The following is a 27001-nucleotide window of genomic DNA, read 5'->3' on the forward strand; positions in this document are numbered from 1 at the left end:
ATTTGCAGCTGTATCATACAAATAAATAGTTAAAAAATTATACATTGTGATTTCTGGATTTTTTTTTAGATTATGTCTCTCATAGTGGACATGCACCTACAATGACAATTTCAGACCCCTCCATGATTTCTAAGTGGGAGAACTTGCAAAATAGCAGGGTGTTCAAATACTTATTTTCCTCACTGTAAGACAATGGGAAATTGATTGAAATTAAAAGTGCACCTGTAAAAATCTATCTGAATTGTGTGATGCAATCTGGTCAACATGGACCAGAATCTCAAAGGTATTACCAATGTCATCAAGGTAGCCAAGGCCTTGTAGTGTTCCTACAACATTCCACTGTATGCCACCAAAATATAATTTAAATTAAGCATTAGTAGAAAAGACTTTCTGCTTAAATTCAATGGGTTAAATTAAATTATTGCATCAATCATTCAGGAATTACAATCATTTTTACCTAATCCATTTACACAGGATCAAATGTAATTGAACTAATAAAAAATCATTATAAGGATTATTTTTAATACTAATAATAATGAACATTACCAAATCTTGAGTTGCTCTAGAGTTGCTTTCAATGTATACTTCGGATCATTATCTATTACCCATTGTAGTATTTGGCTGACTCTGAGCAGGAAGTATAGCTCTATATCCTTTATCCTACTATCAGAAGTCACATCATCAATAAACAGCAGTGACCATTTCCCGTTGGCAGCCATGCATGCCAGTGCTGTAACACTTCCTACACCATGTTTGATGAATAACATGGTATGCTTTGGATCATGAGCCCATCTATTCCTTCTCTATCCTCTTCCTATCATTTTGGTACAAGTAAACATTGGTTTTTATGTTTTCAAAAACTCTTGTTTTAGAACTGGGAAGGTTATTTGCTCTCTGTTCTTTAATGTTATCCATGGCATGCATCTTAAGGTAAACCATCTTTATTTACATAAATGAAGGTGTGTCTTAATTATAGACAATGATATGCCTACCTCAATGAGAATGCTACCTTGCTAGATGTTGTGAAGTGGATTTTTTCATTAAGGAAATAATTCTGCAATGGTTGTCTTCCATGGTCTTCAGGGTTTTCTGGTATTGCATTCCAATGTAGTAAATTGTTGAGATGGTCACACCTAAATTTTCTGCTTTCTCTCTAGAAATGTCTGTTTGGTTTTGGTTTTTTATTGTTGTTTTCCAGCCTTAAATAGCCTCCTTCATTTGCATTGACACCTCTTTATACCACATAGTTAGAGAAAACCAGTAAATGCAAATTCATCAGTCACACATCCTTCGCTTAAGTAGAAGTACAGATACTCATGTTTTAAAATACTCTGGTAAAAGTTAAAGTACTGATTATACTTTTTAATTCAAGTTAAAGTAAAGAACTTTGGGCTCTGACATGTACTTAACCCATTATTACTACCTGTTTTAGTGTCACACTGGTAACTGGACGTCAAGTCATATTAATATTAGGGCTGTCAATCGGTTAAAATATTCGCAACTTAATCGCACATTTCTATCTGTTCTAAATGTACCATATATTAATACTTTATGTTTTTAATACTCTAAGCAACATGGACATGGAGAAATATGGATGCTTTATGCAATTGTATGTTTATTATTAGTGAAACCAAACTCAACAAAGAGCATGAAGACATAAAATATTTTTATCAATATTTTTTATGTAAAAGACATTTTGAGCTTTTTTACATATATTTATTATGTCTTTGAGGCAAATATTCACTGAGATTCAGGTTGTTTTATTTATGTTTGTGAGGGGTGATGTCAGAGACGGGAGAGCGCCCCCTGTCTGTTTACTTTATTTTACAAAAGCACAGCGTTTTGTTATTATTATAAGTGTATACAAATAGAAGTAGACATTTTGCAGATTCGAATTATGTATTGCTCTTCTCTGTACGATCATAAAATACAGTAATTTAAGTTCGTTTCGGCATTATGAGGAAAAACAAAACACAAAACGCCTCGGTGCATTTGTCGACCCCCAGAGGGTTAATTGTGTGAATCATGGTGGATTTTGGTGTTTGATTTGACACTTGGCGCATCAATAAAAAAAATGTTTACTGATAACAAATATTTTTTCGTTGGAGTTTATTTATTTATTTATTTTATATATGAGTAAAGAAAGGACGTTGTGAATAAATGTATGTCGCGCTGAAGGTTTTAATTTCGCCTCTTATTTATTTATGTATTTATATTTTTTTTATATATAAATGGTCAAACAGAAATGCATTAATAGCACGGTAATAACATTTGGAGCCGTTAAAAAGGATTTTGCGTTTTAATTTTGACAGCCCTAATATATATATATATATATATTAATACAAAACAAATTCAAAATGTTGTCCACCATATAGAACACCAGCAAAGAAAAGATGATAGTCAGATGATCAGGAAGGTCTCTGTTCTCAATCATGTTTACATCACTGACTCCCTCTGTCTCATCCACGTTAACCCCAGACTTCTTGTTGCCTTCTGACTGCTCATTGTTATCTTCATAAACTAGTCTACATCTGTGGTGTGTGAGAGCCAGGACATTATACACCAGTTGTAGACTGAAAAAGCTGTGCAATGACAGGAAATCGGTTGATGGGCTGAAATCGGCGTGCAGCGAAATTAGCAAATATTGACATTTCACCAAAATAATAGATTAAAACAAGCCTGGATTTGAAATGTAAGAAGTAGAAAATACAGATATGTGTGTAAAAGTGTAATGAGTAAAAGTAAAAAGTTGTCTGAAAAATAAATAGTTAAGTAAAGTAATGATACCAGAAAAATCTACTTAAGCACATTAACTATTTGTACGTCGTTATTTCCCACCTCTGGTCAGAATTTATGCCAGGCCTTTTACATCCTTAATTTTTCATGAAATTACTGGGAAACAGGCCATACCGTGTCATTAAAGTGCTTATCAATCAAATGTCCAATTTGAGCCTGCAATATGGAGGATCTGTGTAAAGATCTCTGTAATTCCTACACATGTAATGCATTTGTGTTGTTGTTGTTAAACCGCATAACTCATAAATTAAAGTTGATCTTAAATGCTTCATTTCAAAACCATTGTTATCGTGTGTGTGTAAAATTACGAAAATCAGACCCCTGTCCAAATACTTCAAAGACTCGAGGGTGTAAGACGTTGGCCTTCATTTGCCACTGCGCATGTGCAGAACATGTAAACACGAAAATGCCGCCAATAGCGTATTGTTTGCCTTGTGGATAAAGTGTTTTGTTCCTTTTGCTGTGGTGAACTTAAAAAAATGTTTCACTCTCTGGTGAAGCGACATGAAGGTTCAATTTATTGATTTGACTTAAGTGAATATGTAAGAAAGGAGTTGTATTTCCACGCTTTCCTACGGTACTTCTGACGTCACAATGCACCGTTCTCCATCAAGAATATAAAAGGCCAGAACACACACGAGAAAGCAAACAGAATTGTTGGATTTTAAGCAGACAATAATAAGATTGTAAGAGTGTACATTTTTGAATGCATCACATTAAAATTAAAAGTCTTTTTGGGAGCCAATTCTATTTTAACATACCCATCTTCGTGAAACTCAGCAATCTGGCAACCCTTCTGAGTTTCACATCAAGGCGAGAAATCAGTAGCGCGCGTATAAAGAAGCAGAAGTTGAAATAGAAGAATTGGATCATCCTCGTCGTGTGTATCACCTGACCGTCATTTTACCAGTATGTCCACTTCATACAAGTCGCGTGTGTTGTCGCTGGTTCTGGTGTGTGTATATGTGCTGTATCTGGTGTTCGGAGCTTTAGTGTTCTCGGCACTGGAGAAGCCGCTGGAGGAGAAAGTTCAGGCCGAGCTGAATCTTCTCAAACAGCAGCTTATCAGTAATATGAGCTGTATTAACATATCCACACTGGAGCAGCTCTTACAAACACTCCTAAACGCGAACAAATACGGAGTGTCACTAGCACAAAACTCCTCCGAGTACTCCAACTGGGACCTGGCGTCTGCATTGTTCTTCTCCAACACTTTGGTGACCACCATCGGTGAGTCTGATCCAGGTTCAACTTCCTTAACTGCATCTTAACGTACAGATAATTTCGAAATAAATGTTTTTGTTTGCATTTGATTGCTTTTTAATGACATTGTGTGTAGTGTAAAAACATGTTTGATTTATTTTAGATCTAGAATTAAGAAGTACAGAGAACAGGCTATGAAAAAAAAGAATCTATCTCTCTATCTAGCTCTCTATCTCTCTATATCTATCTCCAAGCCAGAGGCAGTAGTGGCTATGAGATGGCCTGCCCAAGAACCTTGATTAGATCCAGACTCAAACGAGAACTTCTGGGTGACATGAAACAGTGAAATTATAAACCATTACATTTCTAGACCCATGAGTTGAAAGGATGATCGGTATGAGCTTCATATTTTATGACTATGTTTATGATTAAGTGCCAATTCTTGGTTACACGTCTACAGTTGAAGGTTTGATGTTTTCATTATATTATAAATAGTTTTTTGGAAAATCCAGATCTTTAGTGAATGCATGTGGGACTTCCCCTAAAATAAATCAGATGCAGAAGGGATATTTTGTTTGTTACAGAAGAACCGGCACTTCCCAGACTTCACCAGGAACTGCACACTAAATATGCACACTTGTTTTGTTAAAGAACAAAAATTAATATTTAATATAAAGGAAGTGATTTCAGAGAAGTGTAGTATAGGCATGCAGATTGCACCCTGCTAAATGTAATGCTTATTACTGTCTTTTAGCTTTGGTAGCTCTCAAGCTGTAAAACCAAGCCGTGTTTGAATGTTTACAGTGTTTCTAGTGTTCATGAGCTTGAGGCTCCACCAGCAACTTCCGTTTGAACTGTGCTAGAAGTGTTTAGTTAGCAGCCATCTGTGTGAGAGTGTGTGTGCGCATGAGTGAGAGTGTGTGTGCGCATGTGTGTTCTTGTGTGCCTTAAGCTTTAGGTGGAGTTCAGTGTAATTATCTTTTCATAGATTGTTTTCATTTTATTTACCCCACAGTTACATACACATGCTGAAACTTGCCCTCAATAAACAAGTAAAAAAAAGAAGACTTCTGTTTTAAGACTGAGCTCGAAAAAGTTGTCCTAGGTGTTTAAATACTTTCTAGGAAATAACTTAACTGAAAGTACTTGTCAAGTGTGGACATTTTAATTTTTGCTGAATTTGTATCAGACAGGAAGCCAAACATTTCACAGGAACATGTTATCCAGCCCAAAAAAACTGATATCAGTACAGCATTCAGGGAAGTTCTTTAAAATGGCCACAAATAAGGAAAAATAAAATTTTGACCAAAATCTAAATTTCTGCCAGTAGTCTACTTTTGGCAAAGCTATGCAGAAGTGATTTTATTTAGGTTGCTTTCTAACCTTGCCTTTAACTATTTGCTTGTAAATCATTTTTAATAAAGAATTTAAATTAAGTATGAATAAGTACATTCCATGGACTTAAGCCAAGGAATAAAAATATTCAGCTGTCAACATATCTGGAATTTGCTTGAGATAAGTTATGTGATTTAAAAAGTTTTAAATGTTTTTTTTCCCCATATGTAAAACAGGTCATGGCACCTTTCTGTTTTCTGTAGTTTTCAGAAATATGTATAGTACAAAATGTTGAAATTTGGTTTTATTGGTCACTGCACAAATCTCTTCATGTTGAGCGTAAAGGAGTAGCAGCATTTGCACCTTTTCACTACCTGTTGACATTTACATCAAACTTGAGCATGAAACGTTTATAGAGATATATACGTCAATAAAGACAATATAATCTCTTACCAGATGCTTACAGTAATTGGTTTTATATTAGGTTTCAAACCAAAGCCAAATTTCCAGAAACTTGGAAATGAGCATCAGAAAATAATAAGGACATATTCCTCGGCCTTGCACACATGCAGTAATAATGGAAAAATGCAGCGGCAGGCTGTTCCCAAAATGCTGCTCTGCTCTTAAAGGAGCCACAACGTATTTCACCCGTTACACCATGTAACAGACACTGTCTTTCGTTAAAGCCTGTGTAAAGTTCATTAGTTTCAGTGTAGAAACATGCGGCTTATTTATGTTTAAAAAAAAAATATTTGTCAAATTCAGTGGGTGCGGCTTATATATGCGCTTTATAGACCGGAAATTACGGTAATTTTTATAGCATCATGTTAGTTTTACAATTATTGACGCATAGGGAAAGCGATAGTAACCATTAAAAAATTGCTACGCAAGTTTTAAATAAATCCAAATAAATAATATATGCTTATGTTTTCTCTAGGTTATGGCCATACCACTCCACTGTCTGATACGGGGAAAGCATTCTCCATTGTGTATGCTCTATTAGGTGTCCCCTTCACCATGCTGGTGCTGTCTGCATGTGTGCAGCGACTCATGTCGCCGTTATACCTTCGGCCAGTGGCGTCATGGCGTCGCCGGTTCGGCTGGCATCCTCACATGGCCAACACTGTACACTTTGTCCTCCTGCTCCTGCTGGTTTCTGTGGTGTTCTTTTTAGTGCCAGCTACTGTTTTCAGCATCATTGAAGGTTCATGGTCATTCCTGGAGGCCTTTTATTTCTGCTTCATCTCCCTTTGCACCATTGGGTTAGGTGACTTTGTCCCAGGCGAGCAGCCAAAACAGAAGTTCAGACCACTTTACAAGATATCTGTTATGGGTAAGTAAATCATTCTAATAATAATATGGTATAGTTATATTAAATAATATGGTAAACTGTGTACTGTGGTAATGGTTTTGTAGAATACCATGCTAAATTACATCTACAGTCAGTGGTTTTACAGTTGCTGTACATCTTGGGGATATAATGTGTTTGAGTAAATGTTGAAATTAGCCGTACCCAATTGATTTGTGGTAGTTTTCTCAGCTACCAGTTCCTTCCCTGTTTACAGTGTGACTCCACATCTTGATTGCTGCACACACCATGAACCATGTAACAGTGTAGGTGGCTGTAAATCACTGACATTAGCTGGCTTGATAAGCTAAGCTCATGCTAAGATACATAATATCGTCCAGTATTGTTGCCGTATTGCAAATTCTCTACATCTAGGATTTAGATATCCTATGAAGTTCATACTACTTTATCTCAGGGGCAGAGTTTAGGGGTGGGTGGGGGTGTCCTTGGTCACCATGAAATGTTATTAGCCACTGGATACATCGTTGTTTAACTAACATACTTCATTGTTCTGGCTGTGAATGATCCCCCAGCGTTCTACACAAAACAGTTGCAAAAGGTAATTTGATTTTGCAGAGCTTCAACTCAAAGACTCGTAACTCTAAACTATTGGACGACAGTCACCACAGTGTAATTATAGACAGTTCAGTTAGAGTAAAGCTCATTTTGAACCTTTTTTAAATGAATGCCGTGTATGTGCTACTTCTGCAGGCAGTTTCCTGCTTTGCTAATAAGTATAAGAGCTAGACGGCAGAAAGAACAGTGGATGAGCTAACAACCCTTTTTTTGTTTGTTTATTTATTTTTATTAAGGACAGGATTTGCAAGTGTTTTGCATTGCAAAGTTGACCATACAGTTAGTTGGTATGCAGTCTGACATTCGCAGAGTTCTGAATGGAGCAGGTTTTGTAGTTCTTAGTTATAATCTGGTAAAAGTTATACAAAGTTGCACACATGGATATACTTTGCAACATACTTCACTTCATGGCATCTGTAACCATACTAAAGTGAGGGACATTCCTTTGCACATTCCTTTATAGCAAATCGAAAATTTAATTTGCATCTACACTAATTGATTTCAGAAAAAGCGTTCTGTGTTTTTGATTCCTAGCAGTTGACCTTGATATAAATTAACATTTATATTTATGCAATATATTTGATGTATTATAGAGTTGTTGATCATGATTGGCAGTTTTTCCTCTGTTGGATATTTAATAAGGCAATGTCTATTGTATGCTATTAACTTACCTAACTTGTTTTCTTTGTTAAGGGTTGTCCTATATGTAGTCTGTTCTGCATGTAACCTGCATAAATTGTGCACTTGCATAAACCTGTATGATGGACAAAAATGCCACTCTCTATTAGCCAGTCTTATTACATGGTTTGTGATAAATGTTTGAAGTAGCTGGAGCTTGTTGTAATATGTCTGAAGGGTTCAGTAACTTGCATGTGATTCCTCGTCTTGTGAGGTATGAGCTGGCTACAGCAAAATAAAAAACTTTCAGAAGTAATGTTTTATGCAAAATAGGCTACATTATGTAGAATACATCAGTAATACTAGTAGCATAATTGTTAAGACTTTGGACTTCTTATCAGAAGGTTGTGAGATGACTGCTCTGCCTGTGAGCATTAGCACTTAACCTTCATTGTAAGTCATTTTGGATAAGGATGTCTGCCAGGTTAACTTAAGGTAAATACTTTCTAAAGTTAAACTTGAATGCAGTTTCACAATTTGCCAAGTTCAAATACAGCACGAAAAAGAGCATAATGTATGTGTGTTCTGTACATTGTCTGGGCACACATACATTAGTTAAGGGTATTCAATTATCAGCTATGGGACTAGCAATATTTTATAGAAGATTTTAAAGTGAACTTAAAATTGATGTTATAAATGTTTATAAAGTGTCCAATGACTGTTAAACAGTAAAACTGATAAGGTATGATGTGGGCAGTTTTGAAAATTTGTTGAAAATTCAGTCGGAAATACTCGACCAATATTGCATTCCATTATCTAAAAACAAATACACTCCATCAAACTTTATCATTTTGCACGTTTGGAATAAGATGCTTTGCTATGACTAACTCGGACAAAATCCAACCTTCACGATAATGATGGTGTTAATAAATTGCTATTAGGGGACTTTTTTTCACGTAGTATACTGCCAGTTTCATTGCAGTTTCATTTAGTTAAATATCTAATAATTAAAGTTTGCTACATTATCAGAACCTGGTGTTCTCTGTAAATACACTTCCAAACATTCTTTTGCAGTTTCACCTGGCAATTAACCCAGTAATCTGGTTAATTTTACCAAATATCATTTACACATTAAGTAACAAGTATTCGTTAATAAGCCATTGATCCTCTTGAGACCAGTGCTTAGTGTAAAGGATCAAATTTTTTATTCTCAGAATAAAAGTGCGTTTTGTTATAGAAGTGTGGAAATCTGGCAAACAGCCCAGCAAGAAGATATGGCCAAGCTTAAAGATCTTAATCCATTTAGGCTTATACTGGATTTAATATGAATGATGATAGACTTAAATCTAACTTCTTATTGCATATGGTTTGGCACGGCAAAAAGATTACTTTCCACTGAACTTTTTTTTTTCAATTTAAAAACGTAAACCTAATTTGGACCGAGGACTGAAAGGGGTTCAGGTGTTACATTGCATTGAGTTGCCTCACACTTCAATGCTGATAATTAGTGTATTTGTGAGAAAGAGGTGCATGTTGTTTTGTCTCAGTTTGAGGACTGAATTAACATTCGTATCATCCATGCGAGAATTGACGCTCTGTCTCTAAGTAGAAAGTGCTTAGTTGCATTTCTCAAAGACTTCATGAAAACAAATATTAGCATAAGATCTAATTACTTCAGCAATTACATTTGTTTCCTGTATGTGTTTGACTTATGTTAAGGTTATAGATTTGCATATGCTCTTGAGCTTCCTGGAGCCGCATTGTTTCATGGCGGTTGATTTAAATTTATAACAGGTTTTGCCTTATTACATTTTGTAAACAATTTTCACTTTTCAAGATTATCTCATCAAATAGATGTCTATGATACTATGATAAAGCGCATTGACAGAACGTTGAGGTCGTTTTTGTCACATTTCCACATTATATCGAATGTTATAAGGCTTATTTAAATGAATTAATTGATGTATATGTTAACAGAATATGTTCCTAACAGTAATAATTAAAAACATGAACCAAAAATACACTATATAGCAAAAGTGTTTGGACACCTGACCATAACATCAAATTCTATACTCAGTGGTTATAATATAAATGTAAACAGTCCACTTTTTTAAAAAACGCTTACAACTACATTTTGGAGTGTGGCTATAGAGATTTGTTTAAGTGAGTTTGTTTATTAAACCCTTAATTAGAGAAAAGCACATGTTCATGTTTTGCAGATAACATTTTAAGAGACTTTTTTTTGTCACAAGTTGTTTTGGGCAATGGAACATTGAGGTCTATTGATGAAGAAGTGTGTGTGTGTGTGTGTGTGTGTGTGTGTGTGTGTGTGTGTGTGTGTGTGTCTCTCTCTCTCTCTCTCTCTCTCTCTCTCTCTCTCTCTCTCTCTCTCTCTATATATATTTATCTTTTCCTATCTTTCTAACACACACATATACACAGATAAATATTCATGTTAGCTAAATTAAAGATCTTTGTTGTGGACCAGAGGAACAGAGTTAAAGTTCAGTAGGTACAATCAAATGTGATTGGAACACAGCTGGTCAGATGTTCAGTAATGGATTAACAGTTTTATTGTTTTACAGTGCAATTTTTGAGAAGTTTCTTATACTTCATTGATGTCACAAGCATAGGTTTTACATTGATGTGTAAGTTTCTGGGATTTTTACGCAAGGTTGAGGCCACAAAGCCATGTGACCTTTAAAGATATTTGATCTACAATGTCAATTTAACAGTGCAACCTGTTGAGTGTGTGCAATGTCTGTTTTGTGTGTGGGAGATGATTTTTTTTGGTGTTTTTTGTTTGTGTGCCACATGGTTTAAGTCAGATGTGTAGCAACATAACCGATATTCCATGGCGATCTAAAGTCTAATGCTCTTGTGTTGTGACAACAAAGTGTCCCTTGGGGATTGATATAAATATATCTATTTCTATCTCACTTGCTTGCTCTTTTAGTAGCTGCGCACTAATGTGTACCTGCTCTCTTAGTATCTTGGGGAGAGGTAGCTCAGTGTTAAGGTGCTGGTTTACTAATCGGAAGGTCAGAGGTTTAAGCCCAGGCATCACCAAGCTGCCACTCTTGGGCCCCTGAGTAAGGCCCTTAACCCTCTGCACTTTGTGGCTTAGCCTGCGCTCTGACGGCAGCTTTCAACCAAGCTGGGATATGGGAAGAAAATAATTTCACTGTGTTGTAATGTATATGTGACGTAGGCTATAAATATTTGATTGCAATTAGTACAAATATTTTAAATTCTTACATTCTATGCAAACACCTTCACTGCAGATAATTTCACTTTACATTAGGCATTTTATCTTCATATTTTAATTAATACTTATTCCATCCATAGTTTTAGTAACAGGCTTTCTATCTATTTCTCAGACAACATAAAATGATGTAAAGATTTCCAACTGTGTTTAATAGAGCAGTTAGATATCCCATGAACTTTGAAGCCTTCACAGAAGAGCTAATAATAATAATCACGGTTGCCAGGTTTAAGCAAATTATCCAGCCCAAGTATCTCAAAAATCAACCAAAACATTTGTCCACTGGAGAATAGACATAGTGTTGCATTCAAATTCTCAGCCTTTGTATCTGAAAACTCACGGTTATGTGTGAGAGTGTATGTATTTGTATGTGTATTAGGGATGTAACGTATTGGACAGTACAGTGTGGAACATAGTTAAAATAGTAGTTCCCTCAGAAACGTATTAAGTGGTGCAAATTTGTTTAGTCTCTGTTTCACACTTTCTGCGCATTTTTTATTATTATTAAACTTAAAAACATACACAACAGTTCCAGTCACTGTGGCTACTCGCTCCGTACCGGAAATAAGATTTGTTTTGCGTATGCATGAAAACAGTAAAGAATCGATATTTAAATATTTACTCAATTTAATCAATATAATAAAGTGTATTGCATTCATTTGATTTATTTTATAACATTGTATTTTTTAATTATTATAAAATATAATAGAATATTATTCTATATATGATTTAACCAAACAGGCATTTTATTTAAAAATTGTTTTAAAAGTGTAAACTGTGACCCAAATGTCGATCACAAATGTTATTAATAATAAAGTGCGTTTAATAAAAACCAAGCAGTTTTATGTTTGTGCATTTCTTTCCCTTAATCGTACCGAAATCGATTCGACCCGTGACTTCAATACCAAGGTACATATCAAACCGATAGATACCCAATCAGCAAAGTTTGCTTGCCTTCTCTTACAGTTATTCGATTTACTTTCTGTTTAAAAGATCTTGATCAAGATCAAGTTTTGCCATTAGCTGTAAGCCTGTTTATTGACTCCCTGTGTCTTCCTTGACCATGGGTCAGCATAATTCATGACCTATTTGGCTATTGTTGGGTGCATTAATAACTCGTTGCAGCTAAATGGAGTACTGAGCATATTGTACAGGCGGTTCCTTGGACTTCATGATTTCAGATTGAGCAGATAAAAATTCTGTTATATTTCAAATTATAATTGGAGTGAAGAAATATGTTCTGGGGTCACTGTGTGTGTGTGTGTGTGTGTGTGTGTGTGTGTGTGTGTGTGTGTGTGTGTGTGTGTGTGTGTGTGTGTGTGTGCGCGTGTGTACACGTGTACACATTATAGCCACAATTGTATAAAGTTGGAGTCTACAATTTCTTTTCTGCACATACTTCCAGCCAAAAGGAACACGCCTCATTATGTCAAAAAATTCCAAATGGCCTGTGTTTTCAGAGACCATGTAAAAGCAGGCAAAACAGTGAGAGAGCAAGCTAGTGAGAGAGAAATGGACATAATTATACCAGTCCCCAAAAGAACACTTCGGTGTTACAACACAAGGGCAAATGGCAAGTTTTCGACTTGTTCACAATGTATTCACAATATACTACAAATCTATACATATTTTAAGAGGCAGTACACATTTGTGATCGTTTATCAAATTTCTTTACAAGTGCTGAGTTTAAAATGTCTAGCAGAATGAATTCTTTTTGTTTCATCCATTTTTTTCACTTTTTCTTTTTTTTAGTTTACCTGTTTGTAGGTTTGATGGCAATGTACTTAGTCCTTCGCTCTTTCCATAAACTGGCCGATGTTCAAGGATGGACAGCGTTTTTCCATTTGCCAAGCTGCGACGACGATGGTGATGAAGAGAGAGAAAGCCCTGCTGTAGAACCTAACGAGTGCGAGAGAGACACAAAGCCACTGGACCCAAGCGCTCGTGTCTCTTACAACTCTATTAGCAAATAATCTCATCCAGGCTGACGCTGTGTTCACTGGGCAGTGGAGAATGAGGGAAGTGTAAAGTTTGAGCTTTGAATTCAGAGCAGGATTGATCAAGTTGTATGGGAACAAAGAACGACTTTTATTTGCAACGGTTTCTCTTTGCTAGATTTTGATGTTTACTGGAACAAATTGTTATTTATTTTTAAAGTACCTACAGCAAACAAATTGTTCATCTTGTCTATTTGGACCACAATGAACAGGTACATATTGGATAGGTTTTTTTTTTTTTTTTTTAAGGAAGAACAAATAATATAACTAATAATGAACTATTGGGCAGTAAGGGAATATTTCCGCTTCTATACTTTATTGTTGTATCCAAAGTGTATAAAATTATTATTATTTTTTTTTTCTTGTCACGTGTCTGGCTCCTGCAGTTTTTCTAAATATAACTTGTGAATTAGGAAATTCATTTTAGGTTTTTTTTTTTTTCTATTTTTGACTGCTTTATTTAGTATTCATCAGACTTTCTTTCCCATTAAGCATACTATTTAAAGTTATTTGTTGTGAATAGATTCAATTTTGGACATTTAACACAGTGCAATATCAGTCAGTCTGTATGGAGTCATGTTTACAAATGTTTTTTTTTTTTTTTTTCTCTCTCTTCTTGCCACTTTTCTGGAGACATCTTTGATCTGAGGCATACTGCTTCTGCAGGGTCTCAATATAAATGCTGAAACGGTGACGAATAAAATTAGAAATAATTTTATTTTGAATCACTACTTATTTGGACCATTCGTGCCTTATCCTGTGTGTTCTTAGATACGTATAGATTTCATCAGTGACAATCTGTGGAACTTGACATTTGTTATTTATATATGGCTGTTAAATAAAGTATTTTGTATATTGTTCTCCTGCCCAGGCTGCATTGATGGTGATGGTGAAATTGCAGATGCTATGACAATATTGTCAACAACATGCAGTTTAGAGGAAGGTGCTTTTTTGGGTACTTATAATCTGACCCATTTAAAACTGTAGGCCTTACAATCTATATTTTTTTATATTGTAATGAAATGTAAACCATATTTTAAACATTAAAGGTTATCAAAGTTTTAAAGTAAAGACGTCTTTGTTACTTTGTGAACGGCGTTCTTTAGTTATCGGTGCCCAAAAATGCAGCCTCCTGCCTGAATGAACATGTTGTAATGTCTGACAAACACCTGATCAAATATGATGTGATGTGCAGTAGTAGTAACTGTTAATCCTATGAAAGTTATTGATATTTACCTGTATGACATATATAATACTAATATGAATATAAATGTGGATTTTTTTTTTTTTTTAAGCTACTATGTTGGGAACAAAAAGGGCTGAAGTTACAAGAGGGGAACAAAGGATCAAAATAAATGCATAGAATGGTTTACTATGTTGTGTAAAACTAATCTTTCAGTCATGTCTGAACTATAATCAGGAAGAGACTTTTGAGACATGTACATATTAGCAGAGCTCTGTGAGCCTTATTCATACACCCAAAATGTCTTATATAAACCGTCCTGTGAGATGACATTACAGTAGATTGTAAATAATAAATGTTTATTCAATTTGAATTATAACAGCATATTAACAATTGTAGCATATTAGAAATTTTTTAAAGTAAGTAAATGAATGATGGCTGGAATTTATGCAGTATTGTCTTTCTTTATTGGCTTTTACTATATTTTTGGTCCTGTAGTAAACACAACAACAATAATAATACATATGGTTGCATCTCGATCAGCTAACTAGGAGTGATTGGCTGTAGGTCAAGGTGCTGTCTCAGTTACAAAATCCTTTAGATGAGCTGGAGCATGCTGATTTTTCCCTCACTAGAACTGCTAAAAGAAAACGCTGGCTAACCTACAATCCTACTACTGTACCATGACAACAAAATTATGACAAACCTTTATTATGTAATGTTTGGGGTTTCTTACAGTTACTGAAGTAGGAGTTAGACATGTTATCAACCACCATGTTTAATAGGTCAAGGTCCTTAACATTGTTTACTGATTCACAACCTAAGGGGCTAGGCAGTGGATTGAGATGCCCCACTCCCAGAATAAAAAAAAATGTCTTCTAATGAGAGTGATCTCATGACACTCAAGAAACATTTGGAAAAATGGGGTAAATGGGAAAAAATAAACAGACGATCGGATTCGTTTTTCTCACTTGAGTTCAGTTCACTGATTAGCTGTATTATGCACTGAACTCTATTGTACAATACATTAGATTGTTTCTCATTTTACAGTTTCACTGAACTAGAACTTTAAAATTAAAACTGCATTAGCTAAGCAGATTATATTTGTAATGTTTTTTGTGATTTGTTTTTATAAATGAAATCATAAATGGGGGAAACCATGGCAACTTTAATTTTAATATGTTTGGAATTAAATAGAGAATTAAATAGCACTGCTGCATCCATGTACGTAGACATGGATTTCAATTGTGCCACTATAAATAGAAATAAACCGGGGGATGAAAACACAGCACCTGTAAACATTTGGATTAATACCTTTATTTGTATAAACACTAAACAATAATTCAAAGATTTCATGTAATAATGATAGATAATTAAAGAATAATTAATAAAAAGTTTTTATAAATAGGTAAACAAAAAAAGAAACAAACAAATGAACATGTCGGCAATTTGCACTGATAAAACACTGTTCTGTTCCTTTTCCCATTAGACGTATCAGCCTCACAGCATCAGTGCTATAAAAGCAAACTTCAACAATCGAACATGTCTGGACAGGAAACATTTCATTTATGGCTGAACTATCACTTTCGAAAAGACTTTCCAATGAACTAAAACAGTAACATGAGGTATTTACAGTTGTGCCATTTGTCAGACAGCCTTATATGTAACTTATAGTAACTTACAATGATCTTATTTCTACATGGAGCAGTGGAAGTTTAAGGGCCTGGTTAATGGGCCCAAATAGTGGAAGCATGGCAGTGGTGGGATTTAAACCCACAACCTTTCGATCAGAAGTCCAGCGAGCTACCATTTTCCTTACAAACATTTTTTCAGTTTTAACAGTCTAAACAGTTTATGGTTTTCATTACAGGCACGTTTCATTTGAACTTTTTTCCTATAAAACATTATGCAAGCAGCACCTTTAACATGATTATGTTAATTCATCTTTACTCTAATCCAGACCCATGTTTTGGAGAGGTAGCATGAAGTTCGAGAAATGTCTGGACACAATAGAGAATGCTAAACTTCACAGAAACAGATTGAATCGAAAGCCTTGGAACGAGTTTCTCTCTGTCACCCTGCAGCTTTACAAGGCACCTCAACTTTTTACATTAAAAGCATTTTGCCTTTTCACAAGGAATTACAACTGTGTATAGATAGAGTGCACTTGATCAGGTGTAGAAGGCACTATTGTTCCTTACAGTACAGTCCTCTCATACATATAGGAAGCACCCTAACCAGATAACCGTGTTGAACATGGAGCTCGAAAACACAATACATGTTTTATGTAGTGCACACAACTGGAGTGGAATAGGATTTTTTTTCCACTGTAAACTACAACCCCACTCAGCTTTCAGTAAACATGTTCTCCGAAGCAATCCTCCGAATACTGCACATGTGGTGGTATTAAACCCTGGATTAAATGCCAGTTCAGTTCAAGGCACAGTGCACACGCTCATTCATACCTCAGGCATTTTAGCATAGCCATCTAACCAAGGGGTCTGTTTTTTTGGTAGTCTATGTGGAGACTGGGGAAGCATGCAAAGCGGTGATGCTACCTCCCATGCCTAAGCAGAAAGAGAGATAAATGAGAGCTAATTTTCTGAAAGAGAAAGAAAGAGTTGGATGAGAAATATATACAGGCGGAAAAAGTTCAAATGTTGAAAAACTAAACTCTTCCTCAGCTGAGGCACGGACAAGAACAAGAACAAATGCCTTATAACAATTTATAACATTAAATATACCTTAAATATTCCCCATATATGGGGAGTAACTGATCATAACACAGTGCATAGTGTACTTCTTTTGCTTCATTCCCTATGTAGAGCACACAAAGTCTTGACACAGAGTGAACTACATAAACAGGGAGTGCATTACAGGGTACAGTAGCGATTATTCCTACTCTATGCAGAGTAGACACACATACATTATATACATTATATATATATATATATATATATATATATATATATATATATATATATATATATATATATATATATATGGCACACTAAATATACTGGCTGAGCCTCATTTCATTGAGACTATTATGTAAATATTTATGTATTTGTCTAACATAGGGAGCAGTGTATGCTTATTGTACATTTTACCTATCTATGATATCGGAGTTTCTCTCTTTTTTTTTTTATAAAAAAAATATATATATGTTCTTACAAATAGCGTAGTCACAGAGTCATTATATCAAACCTGTATGGTAAGACATTGAATTCCAAATCCTTGCTGAACCTACAGTGCACTACATGGAGTGTAAAAATCCTATTTCATTCCCTAAACAGGGTACACAGGGTAAATATTTCACAAGGTCATCTGCAGGAAGGTCAAATGTGTGATCAGTAATATCCATTTCGCATACAGACGTGTCAAAGTCCAATAAAAAATCATCTAAAACACTGTCTTGCAGGTGAGTAGATAAACCTTTGTTCGGACTCCTTTTGCCGGTCCTGTCCCCTGGAAGGTTTTCCACAGAGGCTAATGGTGAATGCTGAGGGGCAGATGAGCCAGAGCTGCCTTCAAGAGCTGTGTCGAGATTCTTCAGAATGGCGGTAATGGCGGTGGATAAAGACAGATCCTCCATGCAATCATCATCCACGTCTTCGAACGCGGAGGGCATGCCGAGTTCTTGCCGGAAACACGGAATTTTTTTCATGGGGTTCTCATGAGCGGCCTCCATATGTGTTTTGGCCTGACGGAGTGTGTTAGTAATAAGAACAGAGCGCAGTAAGCTCGGCTCCACGAGGGCCTGATCGCGCTGGTACTTGTCTATGGAAATGTTCAACACGGACTGCAGCTGATTCTCCCACCCCAGGTCTCTGACATCATCGCGGAGTTTCCGCTTCAGTCCTCGTGCCACCATTATACACCCTGTAAAAACACAAAAGAACTGATTTTTATCTCCCATGCAATGTCATGTGTTGTCCATGCTTTCAAAACTGGTGCTAAAAATGACAGTAATTATTTAATCTAATCATGTTATTTACATTAGCCTTCAATTCAGTCAATTAACATGCTTCAGAATCATTCAATTCCCAACAAATACGTTTTTGTCTTAATAACACAATCAAATAAATGTGATTAATGACAACAATGACAGAATGCAGGATGTGAGATTAAATGAATAAATGCAATTAAATCCCCATGATGGATGATCAGGGATAAAAGCATCTGCTTCACAGGGGTACAATGGTCAATTTAAGATAATTGGTAATGGATCCAATAGAGTCTAAAACATCATGACTAATGTTTACACATTACTTTCTAACCTCGTCAAGACTTTCCATCACTCAGCATATGTATCTACATCACCTCTGTAAAGCACATACACATACACTATATGGACAAACATTTGTGGACAAGTGACCATACTTCAGATGTGTTTTGTGATCATCAAGATGTTCCAATTGATTTTGGCATGTGTTTATGAAAATGTGTGCTGATTCAGCCACATGGGCCTTAAAGCACTAGGTATTGATGTCCAATGAGGAGTCCTGGGGTGCAGTCAGTGTTCTAATTCATCCCAAAGGGTTGAGGTCAGCACTTATAGCAGGACACTCTAGATCTTCCCCTTCAACCCATGTAAAGCATATCTTCATGGAGCTCATTTCGTGCACCTTGTCATGGAACATGTTTGGGTGTCCTAGTTCTCCTAGTGGAAAATGTAATGCTATCACATTCAAAGACCTATACAATTGTGTCCCTCCAACTTTGTGGTTGAAACATTTGGAGAACAACAACATATGGCTGGAAAATGTGCGTGTCTCATTATATTTTTCTATATAGTGTGCCTTGTATAAGAGAGATACAGATGGTACTGGTCCAGCTTAGACCCAGCTTTCTGGTGGAATATTGCAATAGTTGACTAGTCTTTTAAAAAGTCACAAATTTCCCCTATATTCTGTCAATGTGTTCATTTTACGTACTGTAAAAATTAAAGCTGATTAGAACATTAGAACAACTACTCTGCATTCAACCCCACTTACAAACCACCGTATGCATACCGCATATATTATAATGCATGACAGCAGAAAATATAGGCAACACGTGCTCACTCAATTTGTAATATTGGTGTGAAATCCCTTCACATAAGTAGATTTTGACTTATGAAGTTATTCCAGTATGATAATATCCCTATAAACATGGTTTGCAATGGTCCAAGTAGAACAAATTGACTGTCCTACACAGAACCTGACCTCAACCCTATCGAACACCTTTGGGATAAACAAACAGAGACTGAATTTTAAGCCTTCTCATCCAACACCAGTGCCTGAACTCATTAATGCTTTTGTAGCTGAATGAACAAAATCCCCACAGCCACACTCCCCAATCTAGAGAAAAGACCTTCCAGAAAATGGAGGTTGTAATAACAGCAAAGTAGGGACTAAACCTGTAAAGCTGTTAAACAACATATGAATGTGGTGCTCAAGTGTCCACAAACTATTGTTTATTTTCTATGTGGTTAACTTTCACACCTTTATTGATTGTCACACATGGATCAGGGTGCACATGCTAGGATTCCTTATTAATAATGAAAATATATACTTGGTATTAGTTCAAGAGTGACATGCTCTTTCCTGAATGTGACAATATTTTTTAATAACCTAGGCCAATTAGGGCTGGGACATATGAAAATACTCAATGTATTAAACTATATCAAAGCACACTTTGCTGAAATACCCCCACTAATGTGACATTGGGGGGGAAAAAATTATTATTTGAAAATAAAACAAATTCATTAATATATAGTGCAAGAATATATTGATGCTGTCAGCCGGATGGGTACCCGAGACCTCTTCTTCTTTTGGCTGCTCCAGTAGGGGTCACCACAGCGGCTCATCTGTATTCATACTACTCTGTCCTCTACATCTGCCTCTTTCAAACCAACTACCTATATGTCTTCCTTCACCACATCCATTAACCTACTCCTTGGCCTTCCTCTTTTACATCTGCCTGGCAGCTCCATCCTCAGCATTCTCCTACAGATACAACCCATGTCCCTCCTCTGCACATGTCCAAACCATCTCAATCTCACCTCCCTCACCTTGTCTCCTCTCCACCTGCTCCCTACTCTCACCACAAAATCATCTGCAAACGTCATAGTCCATGGAGACTTCTGTCTGACCGCGAGACCGATACCCTCTAAGTAACCAGGCAAACTAATTTATGCAAGACCACATGAAGGTATGTGGTTTGAAGACATGTTGCACTTTCGAATTGTCAGTCATTATAACACACACAACGATCAGCTGTAACATTAAAACCACTGACCGATGAAATGAATAATGTTGATTATCTTTCACAATGGCATTTGTAAAGAGCTGTAACATATAAGGCAACAAGTGAACAATCAGTTCTCGCAGTTGATGCCTTGGAAGGAGGAAAAACAAAAACAGGTAAGTGTTAGGACCCAAGTGATTTTGAAATGCACAAAATAGCGATGGCTAAACGACTGTATAAGCAATAATATAATAATATGCTATATAATTCTATTTTTATTGTATTTGTTTCTATTATATGATATTCCCCTATTTTTATTCTTCACCATTTACCCCCTTTTTACTCTGTTTTAGGTAACAAAGCATTCATTGAAAATAAATAAATGTCGTACTGTGTATGGCAATGTATATAACACAAAATTGGATCTGGTCTTTATAATGTTCCAAGTAGTGCTGCACGATTATTTGCATCACAATCGCAAAGTCAGCTGGTGCGATTATATGACTGCAAATTGAGCTATTTAATACAATAAATAAGTGCATGTGTGGACACTTGATAAGAACCAGATTTCCAGTCTCGGTTTAGGCAGTGCACATGGGGCGTGTGTGGACACGTGACTTTCCGGTGTGCAGCGCGGAGACCAGGTGAAGCTGGATGCTGAGCAGACCGACACTGAACCGGTAGCCGAATTAATCTGTTATATGGCGAGATTGTCAACACTGAGCATAGTGAGGTACTGTGCAAGATTTGTTAAAATAAAGTTGCTACATCACGTGGCAATATGACAAATCTGTAACAGATTTCACTGGTTCTCGGTTGGAAGAAAGAGACCACAGGCGATGGTTCAACAGACAGCGCTTTCTTTTATTATACCACTTTCCTTTTTCTCATGGGGTACTCATGCCAGGACACACACCCAATCGCGGTTAAGCACATCTTTCCTCGCTGAGCCGTCAGCTCTGCCAGTATCTCTCTCTCTCTCTCTTCAGTGCCCCCCGGTCTCAGTCTCTCTCTCTCTCTCTTTTACATTCTGTGTAAAAGGGCAGTTTCTAGCCTATTGGTACTCTGGGCAAGATTCTTATTGTCACCCCCATGGCTCTGCCCTCCCACCACAATGCTCCATTCTTTCCCACAAAAAAAGTTCCAGAGGTGGATAACAGATGTTGGCCATGACCCTTTCTATTAAACAGGGTCCTGGTCACCTAAGGCTCATTGATGTTTACATTTTATAGGCCAGTACAAGCTCCAGTGTCAGATCTGGACCATTTTGGTAGGTACCATAACACTGCATGTTATTACCTACAAAAAAAAAAAGTTGCAGAGATAAATAACAGATGGTAGCCCTGACCCTGGTGGCCATGGTCATTGATGGCCATGACCCTGTCTCTGTTTCAGACACCCTGACCCTGGTGGCCATGACCCTGTCTCTGAAACAGCAACAGGGGTCATTGCCATCTATGACCACCTCAATGACATTTCAGTTTTTCAGCTAAATATAAGCTTTAGCATCAGACCTGGACCATTTTGGTAGGTATTAACCACTGCATACTAGTTAACAGGGGTGGACAATAAACTAAATGTAATTCTATACTGTACTTAAGTAACTTTTTTAAACATCTTTAGATTACTGAAGTATTTTATTCGGGGAGACTTTAACTTCACTACATTTTAAAGTCAAATATCTTACTTTTTACTCAACTACTTTTGCAAAATCAGTCGTTCCTTGTTTTACCCGATCAGGGTACAGCACATGCTCTCTACCCTGAATCAACTTGTTTGGATTGCCGCTTGGTAGTATCTATTTTGCACAAACATACAGTTCAGTGGCAAATTCAACAGCAAGAAAAGAAGGTTTTAGGCTCATGATCATTTTAATACACATCAGTGTTTGACTCAATTATATAACCCAGCCATTAGGGAGGCACAAGCCAGTGCATTCTTAGTGCCGGTCCCAAGCCCGGGTAAATGGGGAGGGTTGCGTTAGGAAGGGCATCCAGCGTAAAACATGTGCCAAATCAAATATGCGGATCACAAATGAGAATTTCATACCGGATCGGTCGAGGCCCGGGTTAACAACGACCGCCACAGGTATCGTTAGCCGACAGGGTACCGGTGGAAATTGGGCTACTGTTGGCCGAAGGAGGAAAAGAAGAGGAGGAAGATGTCTACAGAGACGGCAGGGAAAGGAGCAGTGTAGGAGAGTGGAGGTTCGGGTTGGTACTTTAAATGTTGGTACTATGATGGGTAAAGGGAGAGAAGTAGCTGATATGATGGAGAGGAGAAAGGTAGATATGCTGTGTGTTCAGGAGACCAAGTGGAAAGGGAGTAAGGCCAGGAACATTGGAGGTGGTTTAAACTGTTTTATCATGGTGTGGATGGAAGAGAAATGGTGTAGGGGTGATTCTGAAGGAAGAGTACAGTAAGAGTGTAGTGGAGGTGAAGAGAGTTTCTGATAGGGTGATGATCGTGAAGGTAGAAGTTGAAGGGATGATGATAAATGTCATCAGTGCCTATGCTCCACAAGTTGGCTGTGAGATGGAGGAGAAGGAAAGATTCTGGAGTGAATTAGATGAAGTGGTAGATGGTGTACCTAGGAAAGAACGGTTGGTGATTGGGGCGGACTTTAATGGGCATGTGGGTGAAGGAACAGAGGTGATGAGGAGGTGATGGGTAGGTATGGTTTTAAGGAGAGGAATGTGGAAGGGCAGATGGTGGTAGATTTTGCTAAAAGGATGGAAATGGCAGTGGTGAACACTTATTTTAAGAAGAAGGAGGATCATAGGGTGGCGTATAAGAGTGGAGGAAGGTGCACACAGGTGGACTATGTGCTATGCAGGAGATGCAACCTGAAGGAGATTGGCGACTGTAAGGTGTTGGCAGGGGACAGTGTAGCTAGACAGCATAGGATGGTGGTCTGTAGGATGGTTTTGGAGGCGAAGAAGAGGAGGAGAGTGAGGACTGAAAGAAGAATAAGATGGTGGAAACTGAAGGAGGAAGAGTGTAGTGTGAGGTTCAGGGAAGAGGTCAGAGAGGCTCAGTGGTGTTAAGGAGGTGTTGGATGATTGGGCAACTACTGCAGGAGTGATGAGGGAGGCAGCTAGAAAAGTACTTGGTGTGACATCTGGAAATAGAAAGGAAGACAAGGAGACGTGGTGGTGGAATGAGGAAGTGCAGGAGAGCATAAGGAGAAAGAGGTTGGCAAAACAGAAGTGGGATAGACAGAGTGATGAGAAAAGTAGGCAGGAGTACAAGGAGATGCGGCAGCAGGTTAAGAGGATGTGGCGAAAGCCAAGGAAAAGGCATATGAGGAGCTGTATGAGAGGTTGGACACTAAGGAAGGAGAAAAGGATTTGTACCGATTGGCCAGGCAGAGGGACCGAGCTGGAAGGATGTACTGCAAGTTAGAGCAGTAAAGGATGGAGAGGAAATGTGTTGACTAGTGAGGAGAGTGTGTTGAGAAGGTGGAGGGAGTATTTTGAGCAGCTGATGAATGAGGAAAATCAGAGAGAGAAGGTTGGATGATGTGGAGTTGGTGAAGCAGGATGTAGATAGGATTAGTAAGGAGGAAGTGAGAGCAGCGATTAAGAGGATGAAGAGTGGAAAGTCGGTTGGACCAGATGACATACCGGTAGAAGCATGGAGATGTTTAGGAGAGATGGCAGTGGGTTTTGACCAGATTGTTTAACAGGATTTTGGAAGGTGAGAAGATGCCTGAGGAATGGAGAAGAGTGTGCTGGTACCGATCTTTAAGCATAAAGGAGATGTGCAGACCTGCAGTAACTACAGGGGTATTAAGTTGATCAGTCACACCATGAAGTTATGGGAAAGAGTAGTGGAAGCCAGGCTGAGAGAAGAGGTGACCATCTGTGAGCAACAGTATGGTTTCATGCCGAGGAAGAGCACCACAGATGCCTTATTTGCTTTGAGAATGTTGATGGAGAAGTATAGAGAAGGACAGAAGGAATTGCATTGTGTATTTGTGGATTTAGAGAAGGCGTGCGACAGGGTGCCAAGAGAGGAGTTGTGGTATTGTATGAGGAAGTCAGGTGTGTCAGAGAAGTATGTGAGGGTGGTGCAGGACATGTATGAGGACAGTGTGACGGCAGTGAAGTGTGCAGTAGGTACGACAGACTGGTTTAGAGTGAAGGTTGGACTGCATCAAGGATCGGCCCTGAGCCCTTTCCTGTTTGCAGTGGTGATGGACAGGTTGACGGACGAGGTCAGACAGGAGTCTCCTGGACTATGATGTTTGCGGATGATATTGTGATTTGTTGTGAGAGTAGGGAGCAGGTTGAGAAGAGCCTGGAGAGGTGGAGATATGCGCTGGAGAGAAGGGGAATGAAACTCAGTAGGAGTAAGACAGAATACATGTGTGTGAATGAGAGGGAGGGCAGTGGGTGGTGCGGTTGCAGGAGAAGAGCTTCAGAAGGTGGAGGAATTCAGGTACCTGGGGTCAACAGTGCAAAGTAATGGAGAGTGTGTTAGAAGTGAAGAAAAGAGTGCAGGCAGGGTGGAGAAGAGTGACAGGAGTGATTTGTGATAGTAGGGTATCTGCAAAATGAAAGGGAAAGTTTATAGGACTGTGGTGAGACCTGCGATGTTGTATGGTTTAGAGACAGTGGCATTGAGTAAAAGACAGGAGGTGGAGCTGGAGGTAGCAGAGCTGAAGATGTTGAGGTTTTCGTTGGGAGTGACGAGGATGGACAAGATTAGAAATGAGTTTATTAGAGGGACAGCGCATGTAGGATGTTTTGGTGACAAGGTGAGGGAGGCGAGATTGAGATGGTTTGGACATGTGCAGAGGAGGGACATGAATTATATTGGTAGAAGAATGCTGAGGATGGAGCCACCAGGTAGGAGGAAAAGAGGAAGGCCAAGAAGGAGGTTCATGGATGTGGTGAGGGAAGACATGCAGGTAGTTGGTGTAAAAGAGGCAGATGTAGAGGACAGGGTGGTATGGCGACGGATGATCCGCTGTGGCGACCCCTAATGGGAGCAGCCGAAAGAAGAAGAAGAAGTTTGACTCAATTATATCCTTCTATTAATAGATTGTAGTGCTAAGAGTAACAGAGTCTTTTTTTTACATAAACCTAATTGATTAAGCAAAGAGTCTTGTGACAAAAAATATAATTGCACATTATAGCCATAATAAATCATAGTACTTTGGTTACTTAAGAACATTTGGAGGCAAATATACTTTTGTACTTTTACTCAAGTGAAAGTTTAAAGGGAGCACTTTTACATTTCCTGGATTAATTTCATCTACTGTATCTCTATTTTAACTCAAGTACATGGTTTGTGTACTTCATCCACCACTGCTGGTTATTACCAAAAAATGGTCCAGAGATGGAAAACAGATAGTGGCCATGACCTTTTCTATGAAACAGTGACATGGCCACTTACAGCTCAGTGATGACCAGTAGAAGCTCCAGTGTCGAATCTGGACCAGTTCAGATCATATTGCTTCCAGGTTTGTGGTTCTGAATGGTTTCAATGCAGGATACACACAGGACACTCACATTTCCATTTCATTTAACTTTTTATTAAATCATACACATGCATGCACTCTTCTTTTGATCAGTTTCTACCCCACAACATTTGTACTTGTATCAATTGTGATTTCATGGTTTACTGGTTCAGAAATGCCTCGTTTAGACAGATAATGTTGGTGTATGCATGCAGAAGTATAGAGGCCTGAGTTCCCACAGCCTCCCTACTGTGAGTAGTGCACACAGAGTACCCTATGTAGGGAGGAAAGGATCAGAATGTCCGTTTATAAATCCTGTACAAACACACCAGTTTCATGAAATAGACTCTAGTGTGAATTCTAGACGCATATGAAACATTTCACCCCAATATGGACGCTCTGAAACACGGCCATGAACGCTAATGGCTAACTTAGAACTAGCCAACTGTTCCCGCTACATTGCGTTAGCTTCCGGAATTAAGTTTAAATTGAAAATTAATGCTTATTAAATTCTCTTACCTAGGTGTCCCGCTGGTTTCTACTGAATTTGATCAACAAATTTGTGCATTCAGACAAATCCCGAGTCCACTTTCGCCTAAGCGCCCGAGACTGCGACACGAACGGGTTATTATTTTGCCTACTCACATTCCGACAAATCCCGCCTCCCTTCGCTACGATTGACTACTCACATGCCTCTCGTGCGATTATTGGTTGTTCCTTTCTAATCACAGACACTTCCTGGATAATCCACCCAATCCAAAAGCAGAGGGCGGGGTTTGTCGGAATACAGGTGGAACATTTAAGCAAAAAAATCAAAAGGTAACGGGCAAAAAAAATCTGCAGTGTTCGCTGGAATTTTTTGTCTTTCCCGCTTTAAAGCCGGGACCGCTCGGAGGGGATTCTGGGTAATGCAGTTTTTCCATGCAATTTGTTTCGCTGTAGTTTTCAAATACTGTAAGTCAAAATCATTTGGGCACAACCG

The 27001-nt window shown here is 37.8% G+C and overlaps 2 protein-coding genes across 2 annotated transcripts; one reads left to right on the forward strand and one right to left on the reverse strand.

Moving 5' to 3' along the window:
- The first annotated feature begins 3087 nt into the window (after positions 1–3087).
- On the forward strand, positions 3088–14765 carry kcnk6 (potassium channel, subfamily K, member 6). Its single transcript, XM_046865136.1, has 3 exons — positions 3088–4026; positions 6272–6667; positions 12894–14765. Exons 1-3 carry the CDS (start codon positions 3708–3710, stop codon positions 13112–13114), a joined length of 936 nt encoding a protein of 311 aa, XP_046721092.1. The 5' UTR covers positions 3088–3707; the 3' UTR covers positions 13115–14765.
- An 841-nt stretch (positions 14766–15606) lies between these two features.
- sertad3 (SERTA domain containing 3) lies at positions 15607–26860 on the reverse strand. Its single transcript, XM_046864942.1, has 2 exons — positions 26539–26860; positions 15607–18203 (listed from the first exon to the last, which is right to left on the reverse strand). Exon 2 carries the CDS (start codon positions 18193–18195, stop codon positions 17578–17580), a length of 618 nt encoding a protein of 205 aa, XP_046720898.1. The 5' UTR covers positions 18196–18203; positions 26539–26860; the 3' UTR covers positions 15607–17577.
- Positions 26861–27001: the final 141 nt, after the last annotated feature.

This window comes from Silurus meridionalis, chromosome 13 (assembly GCF_014805685.1).
Source record: "Silurus meridionalis isolate SWU-2019-XX chromosome 13, ASM1480568v1, whole genome shotgun sequence".
NCBI lineage: Eukaryota > Metazoa > Chordata > Actinopteri > Siluriformes > Siluridae > Silurus > Silurus meridionalis.